A 19,991-nucleotide genomic window follows, 5' to 3' on the forward strand; every position below is an offset into this window, starting at 1 on the left:
GATTAAGGTCATGTCTTCCATAGGGGGTGGATGGATTTCAACTGCAATAGCCTATTTATCTATATATGTTGCAAGAAATTGCCCAATTTCTCCATTTTGAAACAAAACATTTAAGTAACTATCGTGACATAAGCTTTTCTTACAAACACATAACCTATGAATGAAAATAATCACTCCACAAGGCCTAAAAAACTTTTAAAAAAAGGTTTGTATTGCCCATACAACAATATTTTGATTTTGCCACATACAATATATCAAAACAATGCACTTGTCAGCAGCTACATGTGTCTCTTTTTACATAAAATAGCTGAGACTTGTCTCACGTGGCGGTCACTTCAAAGCATCCCCAAGTCACATGCTTTAGGAATGTTTTCTGTATTCCTAAACCATGTTACTTGGGGATGACTTAAAGTGACCTCCACTTGAGATGAGTTTGGTATTTGTTCTTTTAACTACTGTAAAAAGAGACACATGTTGCAGTTAACAAGTGCATCGTTTGGATATGGATGTACACATATTTAAAAATGTTTACCAAATATATGACGGCAAACAATGATTCATAAGGTTTGCCAGGCTTGTTTTGTGAATATATCAGAGTTGTGCAGTATGAATTACAAACAGGTAAAACATTCCGCAAATTTTATACCAGATGAAAATTCAAATATGAAACAAAAAGAATGTGACCCTATTTAGTCAAATTTTTGGGTCCGTTGAAAAAGGACAATGCAAACATCTTTTTTTTATAGCCTAAGCATATCATGTGGATGATTAGAAAGTGTTACTAGATATGTAAGTCATACATAAATTTCTGAAATTTACATTTATCATCACAATATAGATATTCACTATTTAGATATAATTGTGTAAACATGTTGTAAATATTTCTTTCTTTCTTCCCATATTTTGAAATTATATCTTCAACTCTACCAAACTGTGTATGCTACTGATATGTCACCAGCGATGTCCAACCCTGCAAATACGGTTTTGCGCTGAATAGGCCAAAAACTGACCTCCTTAAATTTGAGAACTTCTTAAAGATAAAAAGCAATATTTTCTATATTCTGTGCGTAGGATACAATCTGCTGTGTGCATACTTATTTAGTGATACTACGGTGAATTTTGTTGTGCATTTTAGGACAGGTAATGCAAATATTTTAATCAGAAAATTATTAACTGGTGTCATAAGGGCTTATCTCATTGAAAGTTTTGAATGATTTACAAATAGTTAATTTCAATTCAGTTTAGAGCAAGAAGATCAATATAGAGCCTCAACTGTGTATGAGTAAGAGTTGGTACATAATTATGAGCAAATTTCATACAAAATGTCTACCCCCAAAAAAACCCTTTGTAATGCATTATGGGTAATCAATGCATTATGGGTAAAGTCCCAGACTCAAAACTCTTATCAATACCAAATTTGGCAGGAAACGTTAGAGTTTTGTTACTCTCTCTGTAAAAGTACATTCCACATTCAGGTGTCAAATTTCTGAGTCACCAATGGGAAAAAATTGATCGAGAGTCTACACTGTAATTTGCAGCTACAAAATTGCAACGCAGATCTTAGAGATAATGACATCAATGTGTGATGTTATGAGGCCCATCTGTTTGGTACTGACCCAGGTATAGTGTAATGCCGCAAACCTTTCTGACACGTAAGTACACTGAGAAATTCAAAATTACAACATGAACACTCCTAAATTGATTACAAGTGTCTGCATAGTGTAGGAGTATTCGTGGTGGGTTGGATATCATATTTACGCATAATTTTGATAATTAAACAAATTTAATCAAATAATGAAGTAGTAATGTCCTTCAACTTAATTTAGGTAATTGCGATATTCCATTTAAATTCACACTACCCTGTAGAAGATTTTGGAAATATCTTCCACAGGGGGAGTATGAATTTCAAATGGAATGAACACATTAGGCAGCTCCATTTGAATTTCACACACCCTCTGAGAAAGATTCAACCTGAATCGTCCACTGAGGGGAAAGTGAGTTTCTAATGGAGCTATGTAATGTGTTCATTCCATTTAAAATCCATACTCCCCCTGTGGAAGATATTTCCATACTCTTCCACAGGGGTAGTGTGGATTTTTAATGGAATAGCCCATTTCATCCTTTTGCTACTGAAGTTTTATTATTTGATTCAATTTGGTCATTGGGCCATTCCATTAGATATTCATACACCCCCTATGGAAGACATGACCTTAATCTCCAAGTGAGTGTGAATTTCAAATGGGGTTACCTGAATGGGCAAATCCATTTGAAATTTACGCTCCTATGTGGGACATTAGGGTCATGTCTTTTATATCAGGCATATATGGATTTCAACTGGAATAATCCATTCATACTCAAACTACTGTATAAATAAACTACACCAATTACTCCATTTTTATCATTCTTGTAACTAATATCTCACCGATGTTATGCTAAGGATACTTTTCATAAGACCAAATACCATTAAAATGATAATATTACAATATCATCGAGAGAACTCTATGGACCATAAAGAGAGCATTTCTGTTTGAACCATTCAACCATCCCGTAGTTGCAGTTGATAATTATCAACTGCAACTTGATTGTGGCTAGTTAGTCCAGTTGAAATCGATACACCGTATGGAAGACATGATCTTAATCTCCTACACTGGGGGTGTAAGATTTCAAATGGAATCACCCATTCAGGTAACCCCTTTTTGAAATTCCCACTCCCTGTGTGGAAGATTATAAGGTCATGTCTTGCATGGAAGGTGTGTGGGTTTTAACTGGAATAGTCCAATGTGTTTTCTACTTAAACAGGAAGCCCTGCTTGGCCAGTTCTCCACAGAAGAACTGACTTACACCTGTTACTTTGATGACAGAAAAAACAGAATTTACATGGATACATTTTAACCTTGACCAATTCCCTAAGGAACTTCAAAAGCGGGGCTTCATCTTTAACTCCTCAACATTAAGCTTATACTTAGACACATGCATTTTCGTTATCTATTTGGTAATTCACTTCCAATATACATCATTCTCTTTTCAAAATTATATAAGCATACTTCTTTGGGTTGAGAAGCAATACATTTATCACAATTAAGGAATGTTCAAGAGTGCAAAGTTCATTTTAAAGTTAAGCATTGCATAACTTTGCACTCTAGTGCTGCTTACTTTACCTCCGCTCAGGTTAATGTTCCATATGTTTTTGGAGAAATACAATGTTTACTTTGAGAGAAATGTACATACATTTAAGACTTTTTAATACATACAATATTGTATACACTATACAAAGTACAAGATATTGTAACAAGTATGAAAATGTTTTCAAATTGTCAATACTACATCAACAGGATCCCTCATATTGGATGGCTAAATAAACACTCTCACAGTCAAAGTCATTGTTTAGTGAACCATATACACATACATACAAAAATATGCAGTTTGGTGGTCTCTGTAGATTGTGTTTAGCCTGAATGTATCCTGAGTTAAGCTTCTGGGTGCCAATATAATATATGGGTCATTGGACTTCACACTTGACTATGAGAGTATATTAGCTGGCCATCCTTGAATCAGAGTAGTTGTACATAACGTGTGGTTGAAATTAGGCACAATTGAATAGTCCAGTTCCCCAATGACACAGTTCAGCAATCTGAACTTTGACTTTACATGTTGGGCCTCATACCCAAATGTCAAAGGTCAATGATTACACTTAAGCGTTTAGACTGCTGAGCTATGCTACCATTGGGAAGAGAAAACAAGTTTGGTCTCTGAATGGGCCTTCCAGAAAGGAATGATTCATTTGGCTGGAAAGGAAAAGATGATTTGGCTGTTCCAACTGAAATCTACACACCCCCCTATGGAAGACACAATCTTAATCTCCCACACAGGGAGTATGAATTTTAAATGAGGTTACCTGAACAGGTGATTCTATTTGAAATCTACACTCCCTGTGTGGGAGGTTAATGTTATTTCTTCCACAGGGGGTGTATGGATTTCGATTGGAATAGCCATGTGTCTTTTTAAAACAAAATTATGATGTACCACTAATAACTCAATCCGTATAGCAGTAAAGATGGGTTAACAAATTCTCTAATACCATTTATAAAACCAACACTATGAGCCATCACTGTCTCATTTCAAGGACAAAGTTCAATGCCCTTCACAGCTTAAAAGTTGACCTCAAATGGTATCTATCACTTCTAATACCATAATCTCATGTTATGGAATATAACATGTTTACATCCAACCCCTTTATAGAGGTCAGTTTAGAGGTCATTCTCCAAATTACGAGCATACTGAGGTTATGAACGGTGTCCTTACATGGCATGGTTTGGTTTGTTGTAAATCCCTCTTTTCTGAGGAGCACCAAGCTAATTAATGTTTTAGATCATTAGTGATAAGGCAAATAACTCATAACATCTTTCTGGAAGGGATCTTCATGTACAACCACTGCTAATTTGACCTACTGTTTAAGTGGTTAATTTCCGTGAGGGTTTCATTTTTGCGGATTTTGCAAACAGGTTAGGTTGTGATGTTAAAGATGCCATATGAAATTTTGTCTTATAAATAATAACATAGTTAAGGCATGAATTTCGCGAAAATACCAACACGCACAAAAGTCCCCTTTGTTGAAAATCATACAAAATTCAGTATGCCAAAATAACCACTTACACAGTACAAGTTACAAAGAACTTCTGCACTACAGATGTTAACTCGTAGTGGAGCTACTCCAAAGTTACCCTTGCTGACAAATTCCAAAAAACACCCTCTGCTAATATCATGTGGGGTTTTACTCTAACGCTTTGGTGACAAATTCCAAAAACCTTTCTGCATACTGCTTGGGTTTAACCGTAGAAATTTCAGCCCCAGCCTGTTAAGGAAAACAAAATAGGAATGAAATAATAACTAGATTAGTAAATAATATTATGTGATGCGTAAAACGTTTCTCTGTCTCCCATATGACATTTGACACCAAATTCCATACCCTCCTACCTACATTGGCCCTGACCAAAAGATCATTCCATGCAAGTACCATAAAAATCAGAATCAGAATCTATTTAATAATGCATCATTGAATGTATGATCAATATGAAAATAATGTTAAAATAAAATAGTGAATATTTTCAGTCATGGAACTTACTTTTACAACTTGCTACATTACATCTGATACCATCAGACTTTAACCAGGCAGCTGACCCGCTGGGCCAGTCATGTAACACTTGAAGATGACTAGGGATCTTCTTGATGGTCCGGTCCCATGATGTGTGATATAAGTTGTGTCTCATATCAGTCCCCCTTTCTTGGGAGAGAGTAGAGCAGGCGTCACTAAACAAGAAAGGGGGGCTGAGACACAACTATCTCAAGCATGGGACCAGCCCATCAAGAAGATCCCTAGGCATCTTCAAGCATGACATAACCAGCCCAGCAGGTCAGCTGCAGTTCCAGTAAATGATTGAATTCAAAACTATGTAATTAATTTTAAAATGCTTCATTAGGTTTGGTAATCTGAAATGGGCTATTCCACTGAAATTCATACACACCATGGAAAACACAGTCTTAATCTTCCACACAGGGGATATAGTTTTCAAATGGAGTCCCCCATTCAGGTAACCCCATTTGAAATTCACACTCCCTCTGTGGGAGGTTAAGGTCATGTCTTCCATATGGGGTGTAAGGATTATAAGTGGAACAGCCCAATGAGAGTCACATGTCTCAACATACAACATGATTTTAAAGGTTAAACTGATTTTTGCCATTTTAGAGCAACATAACATTTTTTTTTTGCCCAATGATGCATGGTTGGAGGTATGCTGATTATGAAGTTAATAATAACATGCTGCATTAGGTTTTGTAATTATAGACTGAAATGACAGTGATATGTCAAACCATAACATGATATTTAAAGGAAGATGCTCCGATTTCCCTGCATGTCGTTTACAACATTCATTGAATGGTCTTAATGAGTGAATTATCTGATATTTTTTATGTCATTCAAACCCCATTTTTCTCAAATTAAATATTGCCTACGCAATCAACTTACCCCATGTTTGACTGTTTTGGCAGCTTGTGCTGCTTTCTTCTTTGCCCCCCAATGCGTAAGAATGTCTATAAGTGCCATAAAGTATACCTCAGCCTTCGGCGAATCTGTGCAGAAAGGAAGGAACAGAGTGGTTAATGAAGATAAGAGGTCAGGGTTCAAAATAAGCAGGAGCCAAGGGCAATTTTGCCCCTGCTAAACCGGCAAATGCCCCTGGCGCAACTTTTTATTGAAAATTGCCCCAGGTTACAAAGGCACAATCATCTAAAGAACAGCATAATATTCACTTTTTCAACTGCATTTACCCCAGGTTGATGTGAGATTGCCCCTGGTTTAAGACACACAAACCAAGGGCAATTTTCAAAAGAAGTTACCTCTGCTTTAGAAGATCTTATTTCGACTCCTGTAGGAGGTAACCAATAGTCTCTTCGGGTGAGTGCTACACCACTCTCCCAGATAGGTTTTTTTGCAACCTAATGGGGATGGGGGATCAGCAGTGCTACCACATCCTTCAGCCCATGGATAAGGCAAAATGTGTGATCGCTGAGTAGGCTTGGGAGAGCAGGTTTTTTCAGAGTAGGTTTGACAGGAAAATGTCACAGTACACATTTTAAAATTGTTCAACAAACAGTGCTGCACCGCCACTATATCTGGCCCATCCAGATTATAAATTTGGCTAGATGAATGCACTATTTTACATGGCTCAATAGGCTTGGAATCTAGTCAGTCTGTCAGCTACTCATTTGGAAATTTAGGCATTTTCCCAAGTAAAGGAATTTAGAAGAAATAATGGCAAATGTTGTAATCTTTGTAAAAATATTTGTCCTAATTTCCTGAGAAAATTAACATTTTTCAAGACAGCTTTCTTACCTTCTGTGCATCTCACAGCATACACATTGCACCCAAAATCAAATTCATCATACTCCCCACTAGATAAAAGATGCCCCCTCGGTGACGGGCTATCAGGTGGAGTAAGCACTTCCCCACCGCTTCCGGATCCTTCATCATCGTCTATGCCATTGGCTTCGGTTGTCTCGTTTTCCTGTTGCTCCTGCTCGTAGCGCTCGACGTCATGGATACCGACGAGCAGACTGTAGTCCATTAGTTTCAGTTCTGCAAGAAACTACATAAACAAACAAACAGTGTTAATATCTAGTAAGTAAATAAAAAATATATTTTTTGGATGTATATAGCGTATTTTTCCAGAAGATTCAAAGCGCTGTAATTTCGCTGCCACTGGTGAATCATCAAAATCAGGTCGCACCACCTAGGCCGGTTGCAGCCGATCCCAGCGCACACCTATCCGCACTTATATTGTAACATCCACCAATTATCTGAGCAGCTCCCCAAATTCCATTGGGTGAACCAAACAACTTATCACTGATTTTGAAGCAGGAGTAAACCGGAGATCCGCGAGCGAGCATGGATCGAGATAAACCATGTGCACAAATAGTCCGTAACTTGGGACCTCCGTGGTACAAGACGAGGAACAACCGCTCTCCCAGTGCCACATAAGAAATAGTACCATTCTTCTTGATTAGTGACAATATTAGGAATTCTTAAAATCAAATTTTGGTGATTTCTATATGTTGTCTCACAAAGAAGCATTTGGCCAAAACCTTGGTATAAAATATGACACCTGATGACATCAAGTCACACAACACTAACATAGCCTGGATCAGCCTGTTGATTAAATAAATAGTTTTGCTGCTTTGATACGACATACAAAAAACTGAACGAACATACAAAAACAAACAATGTTCACATTAAATACCTTATTCCTAGATGTCATCATGAGTTTGGCATTCTGCCAAATATTGATTTTGCTAGTTAAATTCATTTTACGTTTGAATTTTCTTGAATTATAGAACAGGGGATCACACCGTCGAGAGCAAGACGGTGATTCAGCTTCGTAAGTAAGTGAAAGAAGGAAGCATACAGGGTTATTTAACAATACAGTGCTGCATGGACTGATCTCTGTTCTACAATTCCAGAGATTCATGCATTACATGAACTTAACAAAGAGACAAATCGATATTTGGCAAATCGATATTCGGCATTCTGCCAAACTCATAACCCATATACTTACATCTGTATCAAATTTGAGTCTCTTCATCAGTGTGTCTTTGGCCTCGGCTCCTATCCTTAACTTCACATTGTCATTGACAAAGTCATTATCTTTCAAAGTCGGTAAATCCTTGTCCTAATCAACACACAAAACAAAAAAAATTGATGATTGAGTTTATACACAAATAATAATTAGGGCTTAACCGATATAAGTTTTTGGCGACTTTGGAGAATCACCGGACCTATTCTGAAGTGCTAGTATCATTCACAGTTAATTTGAAAAAAAAATTGAAAAAAAAATACGAAAAAATTAGTTTTTTATTCTTAAACTAATGTTTATCTTTTCATGTATCACATATAATATTTTCCATGCATTTATAATAGGTGATACATGAAGATGTAAACATTGGTTAATGGTTTGCATATAAAGGATAACAAACTGTATTTTTTTTCCAAATTAACTGTGAATGGTCCCAGCATCCAGTGGTTCTCCAAGTCGCCAAAAACTTAAATTTAAAAAATAAATTATTTTTTACCGATATCCGATGCATCGCAAATATCGGGCCAATACCGATACGATACCGGTTATCGATTGAGCCCTAATAATAATCCAGTGATTTCTGGAAAATATTACCTTGAAGTTGAAGTACATTGACCTATAAAATATGGAATGGATAATAACAAAACTCATATGTGATGCGATCAAGCAAAATCAGTCGGAACTCGGAAATATTAATTTCTCAGTTTCTTACAAGATAGTAAGAGGCATTTACAAAGCTGCATTTTGCAGAAAACCCCATTGAATTTGAACAACCAGTTCCAAAGATGTGAGCAATTAAAGAGTTTCCAAAACAATAGGAAAGAAAAGGAAATGTTACCTTTGTTTGGCTATATCTCAAAATCAATATTTGCGAGTTCCGACTGATTTTGCTTGATCGCATCACATATGGAGTAGATGCTTTTTTTATTATCAGTTATGATGGCACAAGGCCAGCTGTGGATGTACATATTGTATACCTAGATATTGTTAATCATGGATTTATCGCTGGAATCTCATCAGTAATGGTCTTTATGGCATTCAGTTAAAGTCAGTTATGTGTGTCATTTGACTTTTTGAAGGATTTAAATACCGTATTTCGTCAAATAAACGCCCCTGGGGCGTTACATTTTCCCAAGGGGGGGCGTTTATTCAAGGTCAATTTTAGAACGATAATTCCCGTTAAAATCATAAGGTAAAGTAAAAACACACGCTAAAATGACGAACTATGAACTAGAAACACTGACTTCTGGCTCACTTCCGGGTTTCTGATCCAGATTTTCGCCAATTATTGACACTATTATCGACCAATGTAACTTGGTAAGCTTACTACACAAGATAGCATGGAAATATCGGCATTTTTGAAACATCTTGGTTGAAAAAAGTGGGGAGGGCGTTTATTTGAGGGGGGGCGACTATTTGACAAAATACGGTAAGTATTGCAACGGACACCAACATTCAGGTCATACACAGGTTTTTTTTGTGGGGTGTGAATTTCCAAAATATGAACCTTTCTCCTTCAAAAACATAACAAAAATAATTTGCATGCAAAAGTAGTGGATTTTATCTTCTAAAATTGATCTTTTGGAGCTACTTTGAACATATAACATGAAAGAGTGGTCCATTTGTTAATTTTAGTTTCTAATTCGACCTTCTTAGAGTACATTTGGACTGTTTTTTTTGGGGGGAGCAGATTTTTTTAGGGCGGGATGCTCCTCACACTCCCCATTTGTACAGGCTTGCCTTCAGTATATTTGATCCATTATATTCTACGCTCTGACAGTGTTATCATACCTAAATGTGTCGATTTTCAATAGGAACCTTAAAAACCTTCCCTGATCATGAACTCCTATTTTCCCTCATAATACAATGTTAACAAGTTCTATGAGAGAACTACATTCAATGGTTCTATGAGAAGCACATTCAATGGTTCAATAGCGCTATGGATGAACCATATTCAAATGGTTCAATACTAATCGTGACGTTGGGGTCAGGTGTGGGAAATTTATAACAATAATTATTACAAATTATAATTTTAACAGTTCTGAATCAGACCAATTACAAGCAAGGGGTTGATACTCCCTAATACTGATGCCTTGAAGCCCACTTAAAAAAAAATCTGCCCCTGAATAATGCCTCACTCCATCCACAATGGCCTCAACTCAATGGCATAGTCCAATAACCTCAATTGAACAATCATAATGCAAAATTTGACCTCAAGTTGCAGAGTATGAGTTTTTGCACTCAAATTTTCAAAGGTCATTCAATGAATGTGCAAATGTATTGGGGTTAAAGAACTGTGCCCTGATAGATGAGCATGTTGTGGATCCTAGTGCCTGCTACAGGCTCGATTGCAAGTCTTCAAATGTAGGTTGTTTTGGCAAGGTACTTTGAAATTCAACAATTATAGATTAAATACTGTGTATTACTTGTTGAGAGTGAAATTAGACAAATCAATACACAGGCGCTGAGATGTTGATGCCTCTAATACGCTCTTCCAGATGAAATCCATACACCCCCTATGGAAGACATGACTTTAATCTTCCACACAGGGAGTGTGAATTTCAAACGGGGTTACTTGAATGGGCGACTCCATTTGAAATCTACACCCACTGTGTGTGAGATTAAGATTGTGACTTCCATAGGGGGTGTATGGATTTCAACTGGAATAGCCCATTTTGTGCACAAGCCCTGCAGGGGCAAGTTCATTAGACAAGCATTAATATGTACCAAAATGGTCTCAACCCCAATGGCATGGTTCAGTTGAACCTCAATTCAACAATCATAGCTCAAAATTGACCTCAAGTTGTGGTGCATGAGTTTTATATCTAATACTTACAAAGGTCATTCTATGTACTTATAAGCATGTTGGGGTTAAGGAACTGTGACTTGAGAGATGAGCATATTTTAAATCTTAGTGCATTGACATTTTCAGCAAAAGTGAATCGATTTGTGTCATTACTCAAGCAAAAAATAATTCACAATATTTTTAACGTAATTAATACACAAGAAAGAATTGTTTTTGGCTATTTTCACAACACATTGTCACTAAAATAGTAAATGGCATGTTTGGGGCTCGAGCAAACTGACATAAGAAAATTTTGAGAGAGAAAAAAATCAGGACTCAGCGGGGATTGAACCCCGGTCGCTGGATTACCGGTCCAGAATTTTACCACTGTACTACCGGAGTTCACAGTTGGTACTCGGGCAATCTCAACTTAAGTCCCCATGATAACTCTTTCATTGTGTCTCAGCGGCAATTATATTAATATTAAATAATGAAGAAGGAGTCGGGCTATATGCTTCAACCTGGCAGGGCGTAAGATGCGAGACACAAATTAATATATGTGAGGATCGGAAATAAACAATGCAAGCCCGAAAAAATAGTAAATGTTAGAAAAAATGTGCCCCCATGTCCGGAGCATCCAGGGAGGGGCAATGGTGTATAAATTAATACACAAGTAAGATATTTTTTATGCTATTTTCAGAGCAAATTGTCACTAAAATAGTAAAAATAAGACAAAAATTGTGAGCCAGGCCCAGGGATGGGCACACTTAAAAATTACATAAAATTCCCTAAAATCTATTCCAAGTCGCTAAAATTCTGTCATATCACTGAAAATTGACCCATCATCATCATCATCAGTCGGCTGCGGAGCAGGCGACTACAAGCTTTATGATCTTGGGCAAGCGAAACAATTTTGTTTGGCTGCAGCATCCCTTCAGTATCTCCCAGGAGGTGCTGGACATACTGTAAGTACAGTGTCTTGTGGCCGTCCCGGTTTCCTCTTCCCATGTGGTGGAATATAAAGCGCATATTCTTTCACAGGCTCGCCATCTTCAAGACGCAGTATATGGCCGAGAAATTTGAGTTGATGAATCTTGACTCTGGTAACCACTAACCAGTGGAGTGGTGTTGGTCAGGTTGTAGATGGTTTCATTTGGAATCCACACGCTTGATGTTTAACATGACTCTGTAGCAAGATGTTGCAAATGCATTGATCTTGTTTTCCATGTCCTTGGTAATTATAATTGACCCAATATCACCTTAAATAACCACTGAATCCACAAATAATTGCCCAGAATCCACTTTTTCAAAAATCTACACAAAAAGGTCCACCTATCAAAAAAAACTACCCCCCCCTCTTAAATAATTCCCAACTATGGACCCAATGTGAATGATACAAATGCTTCCACCACCACCTTTACCAATCGCGAGCAACAAGAACATATGCGTACAAAAACACTGCGTGCATCTGAAATGCAGTAGGCAGAGTGCAATGAGACATTTTCATCGCACTAGGGTCATATTTTTCTAATGGCTCTCTTCTGATTGGCTACTAGGATACATGAGTACATTTTTCTTCTTCAAATTTAGTAACAAATTATGTCCTATAATAAAAATCATTTACTTCACCCAATGTAATTGTGAATTATCTCAACAAAACACTTGACTTTTGCACTGGTGATTTAGTTTTACTAAACAACCAACAACCTGGATGGTACCTCAAAATGTCAGTGTTAGAAGTAACACTGATAAGAGCTTGCACATTCATCCTCACAGAGAACTACAACTGTGTTAAGTTTCACTATAACATATTCATATCGGAGCAACACCCTGCACATTCCATGAACTCGCGTATACCAAGAGAATATTGCGCTTTTCCAGCACAGTCAGCTGTTGACATTTTGATAAAACAGGATATGTGTTAAAGAGTGCATATCACTTCACATCATGTATAACATTTCATCAAGGACCACAACACAAAATGAAGCCTTCCCATAGTGCATTGCTTCCAATTGAAAAAAAAAACACCAAAAAGTTGCTGACCACTATCATGTCTCAAGACATACCTTATAACCATTTAGCATCCTTTATGCAAAGAACCCTAGCCAGCCTATCTTAATACTAATAACGGCGTGTCCGTCCGTCTGTCCACGCGCTATCGATCGCGTTCGCGCGGTTCGCGTTCACGCGGTGCGCTATCGCGGAGTATCAACGGGAGTGTGCGCGCATCGGAAAAGCATTACAGTGTGACTAACAGGTGCATCTCATCGGACCAATAATTATAGGCCTTATTTTCAACATTATAGGCCTTATTTTCAACACATATTTCAATACCGAACACGTGCACACACCAAACACATGCATATAGGCCTATTTCAGCAGAACATGGCTATTTTCGGAATCCTCCAGAATGGTTAACATAAAAATTATCCGTTGTGGTAAGGCCTATAACCGTTTTTGCGTTCACGTTTCTCGCGATTGATTTCATTACTTTAGTAACGGTCTATATCCACGTCCAGATACTAATTTCGGTTTCTCAAAATGTGGTAACAGGGCAGGGCTTGGAAGAGGCAAATAATGGGTTTCCAGATTATGGGTAGGCCTACCGAAGTAAGCATCACACCTATAAAACAATTAGAGTTGATTAAGTTGTGTCAAGTTGGGTCTTGATCATTGAGAGACGATTTCATAGTAGTTTAAAAAGTCAGGGCAGGTATATGGGTAACGGGTTTGGGTAATTAGAAATAGGCCTATCACGAGAAGCGCCCGACCCGAGAACCGCGAAATCTAGTATTATATAATAACCATTGCAGCCAGGAGCAGCTTGCAAGTTTTGTTGGAGCACACCAGGCCAATTTAGCAGTTAACTTACTTATCCATGAGGATTTCCAGCTAGCTCACCTTTTCCTCCAAGATATAGAATAGACACTGCGAGGCCTCATCAAGGACCAAGTAACACCACCATGGATTGACTCAGGAATATATTTAGTAATGCATGATGGGAATGCATGTTTCTTTGCTGTGATCAAGGACCAAGTAATACCACCCTGGATTAGCTCAGGAATATACTTAGCAATGCATGATGGGAATACATGCTTCACTGCTGTGATCAAGGACCAAGTAACACCACCCTGGATTGACTCAAGAAAATACTTAGCAATGCATGATGGGAATACATGCTTACCTGCCGTCATCAAGGACCAAGTAACACCACCCTGGATTGACTCAAGAATATACTTAGCAATGCATGATGGAAATGCATGCTTATCTGCTGTCTTCAAGGACCAAGTAACACCACCCTGGATTGACTCAAGAAAATACTTAGCAATGCATGATGGAAATGCATGCTTATCTGCTGTCATCAAGGACCAAGTAACACCACCCTGGATTGACTCAAGAATATACTTAGCAATGCATGATGGGAATACATGCTTCACTGCTGTCATCAAGGACCAAGTAACACCACCCTGGATTGACTCAAGAATATACTTAGCAATGCATGATGGGAATACATGCTTACCTGCCGTCATCAAGGACCAAGTAACACCACCCTGGATTGACTCAAGAATATACTTAGCAATGCATGATGGAAATGCATGCTTATCTGCTGTCTTCAAGGACCAAGTAACACCACCCTGGATTGACTCAAGAAAATACTTAGCAATGCATGATGGAAATGCATGCTTATCTGCTGTCATCAAGGACCAAGTAACACCACCCTGGATTGACTCAAGCATATACTTAGCAATGCATGATGGGAATACAAGCTTACATGCCGTCATCAAGGACCAAGTAACACCACCCTGGATTGACTCAAGAATATACTTAGCAATGCATGATGGGAATACAAGCTTACATGCTGTCATCAAGGACCAAATAACACCACCCTGGATTGACTCAAGAATATACTTAGCAATGCATGATGGGAATGCATGCTTACCTGCCGTCATCAAGGACCAAGTAACACCACCCTGGATTGACTCAAGAATATACTTAGCAATGCATGATGGGAATACAAGCTTACATGCTGTCATCAAGGACCAAGTAACACCACCCTGGATTGACTCAAGAATATACTTAGCAATGCATGATGGGAATACAAGCTTACATGCTGTCATCAAGGACCAAATAACACCACCCTGGATTGACTCAAGAATATACTTAGCAATGCATGATGGGAATACAAGCTTACATGCTGTCATCAAGGACCAAATAACACCACCCTGGATTGACTCAAGAATATACTTAGCAATGCATGATGGGAATACATGCTTCACTGCTGTCATCAAGGACCAAGTAACACCACCCTGGATTGACTCAAGAATATACTTAGCAATGCATGATGGGAATGCATGCTTACCTGCCGTCATCAAGGACCAAATAACACCACCCTGGATTGACTCAAGAATATACTTAGCAATGCATGATGGGAATACAAGCTTACATGCTGTCATCAAGGACCAAGTAACACCACCCTGGATTGACTCAAGAATATACTTAGCAATGCATGATGGGAATGCATGCTTACCTGCCGTCATCAAGGACCAAGTAACACCACCCTGGATTGACTCAAGAATATACTTAGCAATGCATGATGGGAATACAAGCTTACATGCTGTCATCAAGGACCAAATAACACCACCCTGGATTGACTCAAGAATATACTTAGCAATGCATGATGGGAATGCATGCTTACCTGCCGTCATCAAGGACCAAGTAACACCACCCTGGATTGACTCAAGAATATACTTAGCAATGCATGATGGGAATACAAGCTTACATGCTGTCATCAAGGACCAAGTGACACCACCCTGGATTGACTGAAGAATATACTTGGCACGATGGAAATCGCTCGCTTCTTTGTAAATAAATGGCAGTTTCTATTTATAGCGACTTGTGTGCGTTTAAGGTGCTAGAGTTTCAAATCATGCAAATCAGCTATGTCTAATGAGGAGCTGATTTATTAAAGTGAACAAGGTTCACAGGACGGCAGCTGAATGCATCATACAATAGATGATCAACACAGAATAAACAGTAACTTGGTGACATTAGCAAACTATAATATGCGAGAGTATGTCGCATTCAACAGTTGTGCTTATTTTTTGCTTTCATGCAAGAGCTGTCACATTTGTCACGTAGCTAAAAAACTTAGCAAAAACGGCTTGTGCCCCCCCCCCCCCATCAGATTCGGTGCCCCCAATCATGGTCGGTGCCCCCCACCCCCACCCCCCATATGATGACCCACGCTACGCCACTGCATACATTCATCAAAACAGGGGCACCATGGTACACACAAAGCCCTGAACAATAATATAAACTAGAGGGAAAAGCCCTTTTAAAGAGATTGACAAGTTAGCTCAATCAATAAGGTGTTCAACTATGGTGTAAGAGGTTGAGGGTTTGAACTCTGGCCTCTCATGGAAAAGTTGAGTTAGCTTGATATTCCCATGGACAAGAAACTTAACTGTTAATTGTCTTGTTGTAACCAGTACAAAACTGACCTGCAGCAAAGTCCCAGAGTTGTTGTTAAATGGGTTATGGAATGATGTGGGGCTGTAGTAGTCAACAACATTATGTATTTGTGTGCTGAGACTTGTGTGTGCCTCATGGCCCTGCATTTCTTATATCGCCTTGATAAGAGTTCGAAGCCCTGTCATCAACAGAGGGCGGTAATCCCACGGTAAAGAATGTCCCAATGTCTGATGAACCGCACTAATGAGCTGGTCAGTAACCATAGAAAAAGCTTGTTTCTGGCAAAAATTGACAAGTAACTTTCACAAATTTCTAGATACAATTACTAGAAGGTCGTGCGATGAAATCCAACCATTTGTTAATCATTTTCTTTCTTGAGTGAGCAATAATTATTCCTCATGAATATTAATGTCATGTTGATGACATCATAGTTACTCGAATTTTATTCATTTTGAAACATTTAACGCTCAAAAGGCACATAAAATCAATCAGAAATATTTTTCTTCATTTCACATGAGTTTCCATGCCGAGATTCTAGCATCAGAGTAATCTCCTTTTCAAGATACAGCTTTTATAAGTGTCATATGTCGCTTCTATATAATTTGTAAATTTGTATTATACACACAAATAGTGATGCCCGTTTGTGCTGTATTTATGATAGTTTTTCATATCCAATTTTAACGATAAAACACATTCCCTACAGAGAAAACGAAATAGCCAAACATACAACAGTTTGTAACATTCTCTATGAACTTGACCATCTATGTTTGGATTGTGATGTAATTAACGAGTGTAATGAGATTTTCTCTTTCTGAATCTGACTGGTAAAATATTATTTTTCATCACGATTTCGCATCAAATTCATACATTTCTGAGTCAAAAGGCATATAAAACATTTAGAAATATTGAAATATGGTTTATAAATAACGCCAATAAAATCATTTAAGTTGATCAAGTATTCGCTTTTTATGATTTTCAAGGCAATATGCATAAATGATGATTCTGCATGTACATAATTTTTCACTTCAGTAAGCTCATCTTTTGACCAACGTTCATTATTGATCAATGTTTCTATTGTATGCATTTACATCAAAGAACCACAGGTGTATGAGCTTGTGCAATGAATTGGATTACATTTGGGTTATTCAGGTTATTGATCGCTAGATGGAAGCGAACATGATACATATTACGTAGTATTCCATGCCTGTGCGGGGAGTTGAACCCTAGCGACCAGAACTATGAACACTTTGAAGTGTTAGCACTTTGCAGGGCCGTGGCCTGTGCGTAGCACACTATAAACCATTGCATTTTTTTAAATGTTAGGGCCAATTCTGTAATTTGAACACTCCTTTTACATTTCAGCAAACTGCACTGTCAACTTAAAGTCAACCATATTCTATTTACAGATCAAATTGATGAGTTTCACTTGAAAATTGAACTTTTCCATAATGGCAAATCTTCTTTTAGATTTATTCATAAATAAAATACAAAGGTGAAACACACATCCATATCTGCATGGAATATATTCACAGCTTTTCAAGCACACACAAGTTTCAACTGCATCAATAATAAATGAGAATTTAAGAGCCTCTTCAATTTTTTATACTTTGGGAATGTATCTTGCATGCGTGTGTTTATATAATATAATAGAAAATATAATAATAGATACATAATAAAGCCTCAAATTGTTTTATCAAATATACTCAAACAATATGCATACGTCAAAAACATAAAACCCTTTTTTCAATTATGATTTAAGTTGGCGTCATCATCATATTCACAGGACTGAGAGTTGAATATACTTAGCACTTGCCAGCCTCTCATATGTATTCAAATAAAATCAGAATTTGCAACACGGGGGTAACAAAAGACAATGACCTCTGATGCCACTTAATTTTTAGGTACGATTAATTTGTTTATTTCTATTTTTATCATCTTGCAAAACTGAAGCACCATAAAATTTAGATTTGTTTGTATTTTTGGAATTAAGGGATCTGGAATGAGCGTTTTGGGCGTTTCGACAGTATTTTTTGTGGGACTAGAGAGCACATCAGACATATCGAATTGCATTCTGAATACTGAAGAATGTCTTTCTGATATCAAATAATTTTCATTTTTGAAATTCACGATATAATACAAATTTTATAAAAATTTGATATTTTTCACATTTTTGATATATAACAGTCCTCGAAGTAAATTTTATAAATCTAATGATATATTCTTAAATTGTATGTAGCTGGGAGGAAAAGCTGACGATCAATTGAAAATTTTGACCTTTCATATTGAAGATATGGATTTTTTTCCCCAAAAGACCTAATTTTTTTTTGGTGTTTTGGGGAAAAAAATCCATATCAATTGATCGTCGGCTTTTATCCCACCTACATACACTTTAAGTATAAATCATCAGATTTATAAAGTTTACTTCGAGTACTGTTAAATATCAAAAATATCAATTTTAATCATTTGCCATAAAATGTGTATTACATTGTGAATTTCAAAAAAAATCAAAATTATTTGATATCAGAAGGACATTCTTCGTATTCAGAATGTAATTCGACATGTCTGATGTGCTCTAATGTCCCACAATAAATACTGTCCAAACGTTCATACCCCACCCCTTAAGCATTTGGATGTTCTACACCTTGGTCTGGGCCGGACATCTTAACAGTTTGATTTGATGGCCATTTACCTATACATGGTGTCTGCATAATTATAGTCCTATGGAAGGTATGTCCCATCATGGTGCCAAAGTCCTATATATCTACATGATAATGAAACCTAGGCGTCTACTGAAGTGGTTGAGGGCCCACCAGTGAGTGATCTTTGTAAAAATCCTTTTTTGGGGGGACCAGGTATTTTACAACTTCAGTGGTGTATCATGGTCAATTGGGGACAAAACATTTCCTGGAGGGAATCATTTTGGTCCTGTTTTTTTTTTCCAATTGTATACTATTTTTGCCTAAAATTAAGGTAAAATTTTGAGATTACCAGGCTAATTTTCAATTTTACACTATTTAGGGGGTTAGGTAGGCTTGAAATTTGGGTGGGGTTGGTTTATAGGGGGTTGACATTTTCCTGGGGGTTGAGCTGGCAAATCAACTCATTTGATTGGGGGGTTCAACTCCCCCACAAAGACCACACAGCTAAGGCCCACCTTTAATATTTCTAACATTGTCTATAGTGGTTTTGGCAAAGTGCAGTCAGTAATGGTAGAGAAGCTATATTTCCTAACAATTTAGTAATAGCCAGTATATAGAGGGTATGCAATACGGCATCACTCATAACAGAGTCATCCTTATTTAAATAAAATTCCTGTCCTCCATAAGGAAAAATTCGCATGATAGTACAATAAAACGTGTGATAGGTATGAATGGTTGTGGAATCGATCTAGAGACCTGTCCCTCTGTCATCTTAAGTTATCTTAGAACTGTCCTCCAGCATGGCTGCCATTTCAATTGTTATACCGTTCCAGTTGGTTTATTGCATACACTCTATAATTTGACAATTTAACCACTGGGAATATAAATAAATTTGTGTCAAAAAATCTCTATCATCAAAAATGCGGTTGAATTAAATAAACTTCCTAATATTCCTCCACGGCATAAACA

At 37.5% G+C, this 19,991-nt stretch overlaps 1 protein-coding gene across 1 annotated transcript in view; it reads right to left on the reverse strand.

Annotated features, from left to right (window-relative positions):
* Positions 1-1,864: 1,864 nt before the first annotated feature.
* LOC140159387 (phosphatidylinositol 5-phosphate 4-kinase type-2 alpha-like) overlaps positions 1,865-19,991 on the reverse strand; it is a 134,395-nt gene continuing 116,268 nt past the window's right edge. The window contains 4 exon segments of the mRNA XM_072182844.1: positions 1,865-4,852; positions 6,023-6,126; positions 6,890-7,142; positions 8,109-8,222. Coding sequence (XP_072038945.1) covers positions 4,772-4,852; positions 6,023-6,126; positions 6,890-7,142; positions 8,109-8,222 — 552 coding nt within the window. The 3' untranslated portion in view covers positions 1,865-4,771.

This window comes from Amphiura filiformis, chromosome 8, assembly GCF_039555335.1.
Source record: "Amphiura filiformis chromosome 8, Afil_fr2py, whole genome shotgun sequence".
Lineage (NCBI taxonomy): Eukaryota > Metazoa > Echinodermata > Ophiuroidea > Amphilepidida > Amphiuridae > Amphiura > Amphiura filiformis.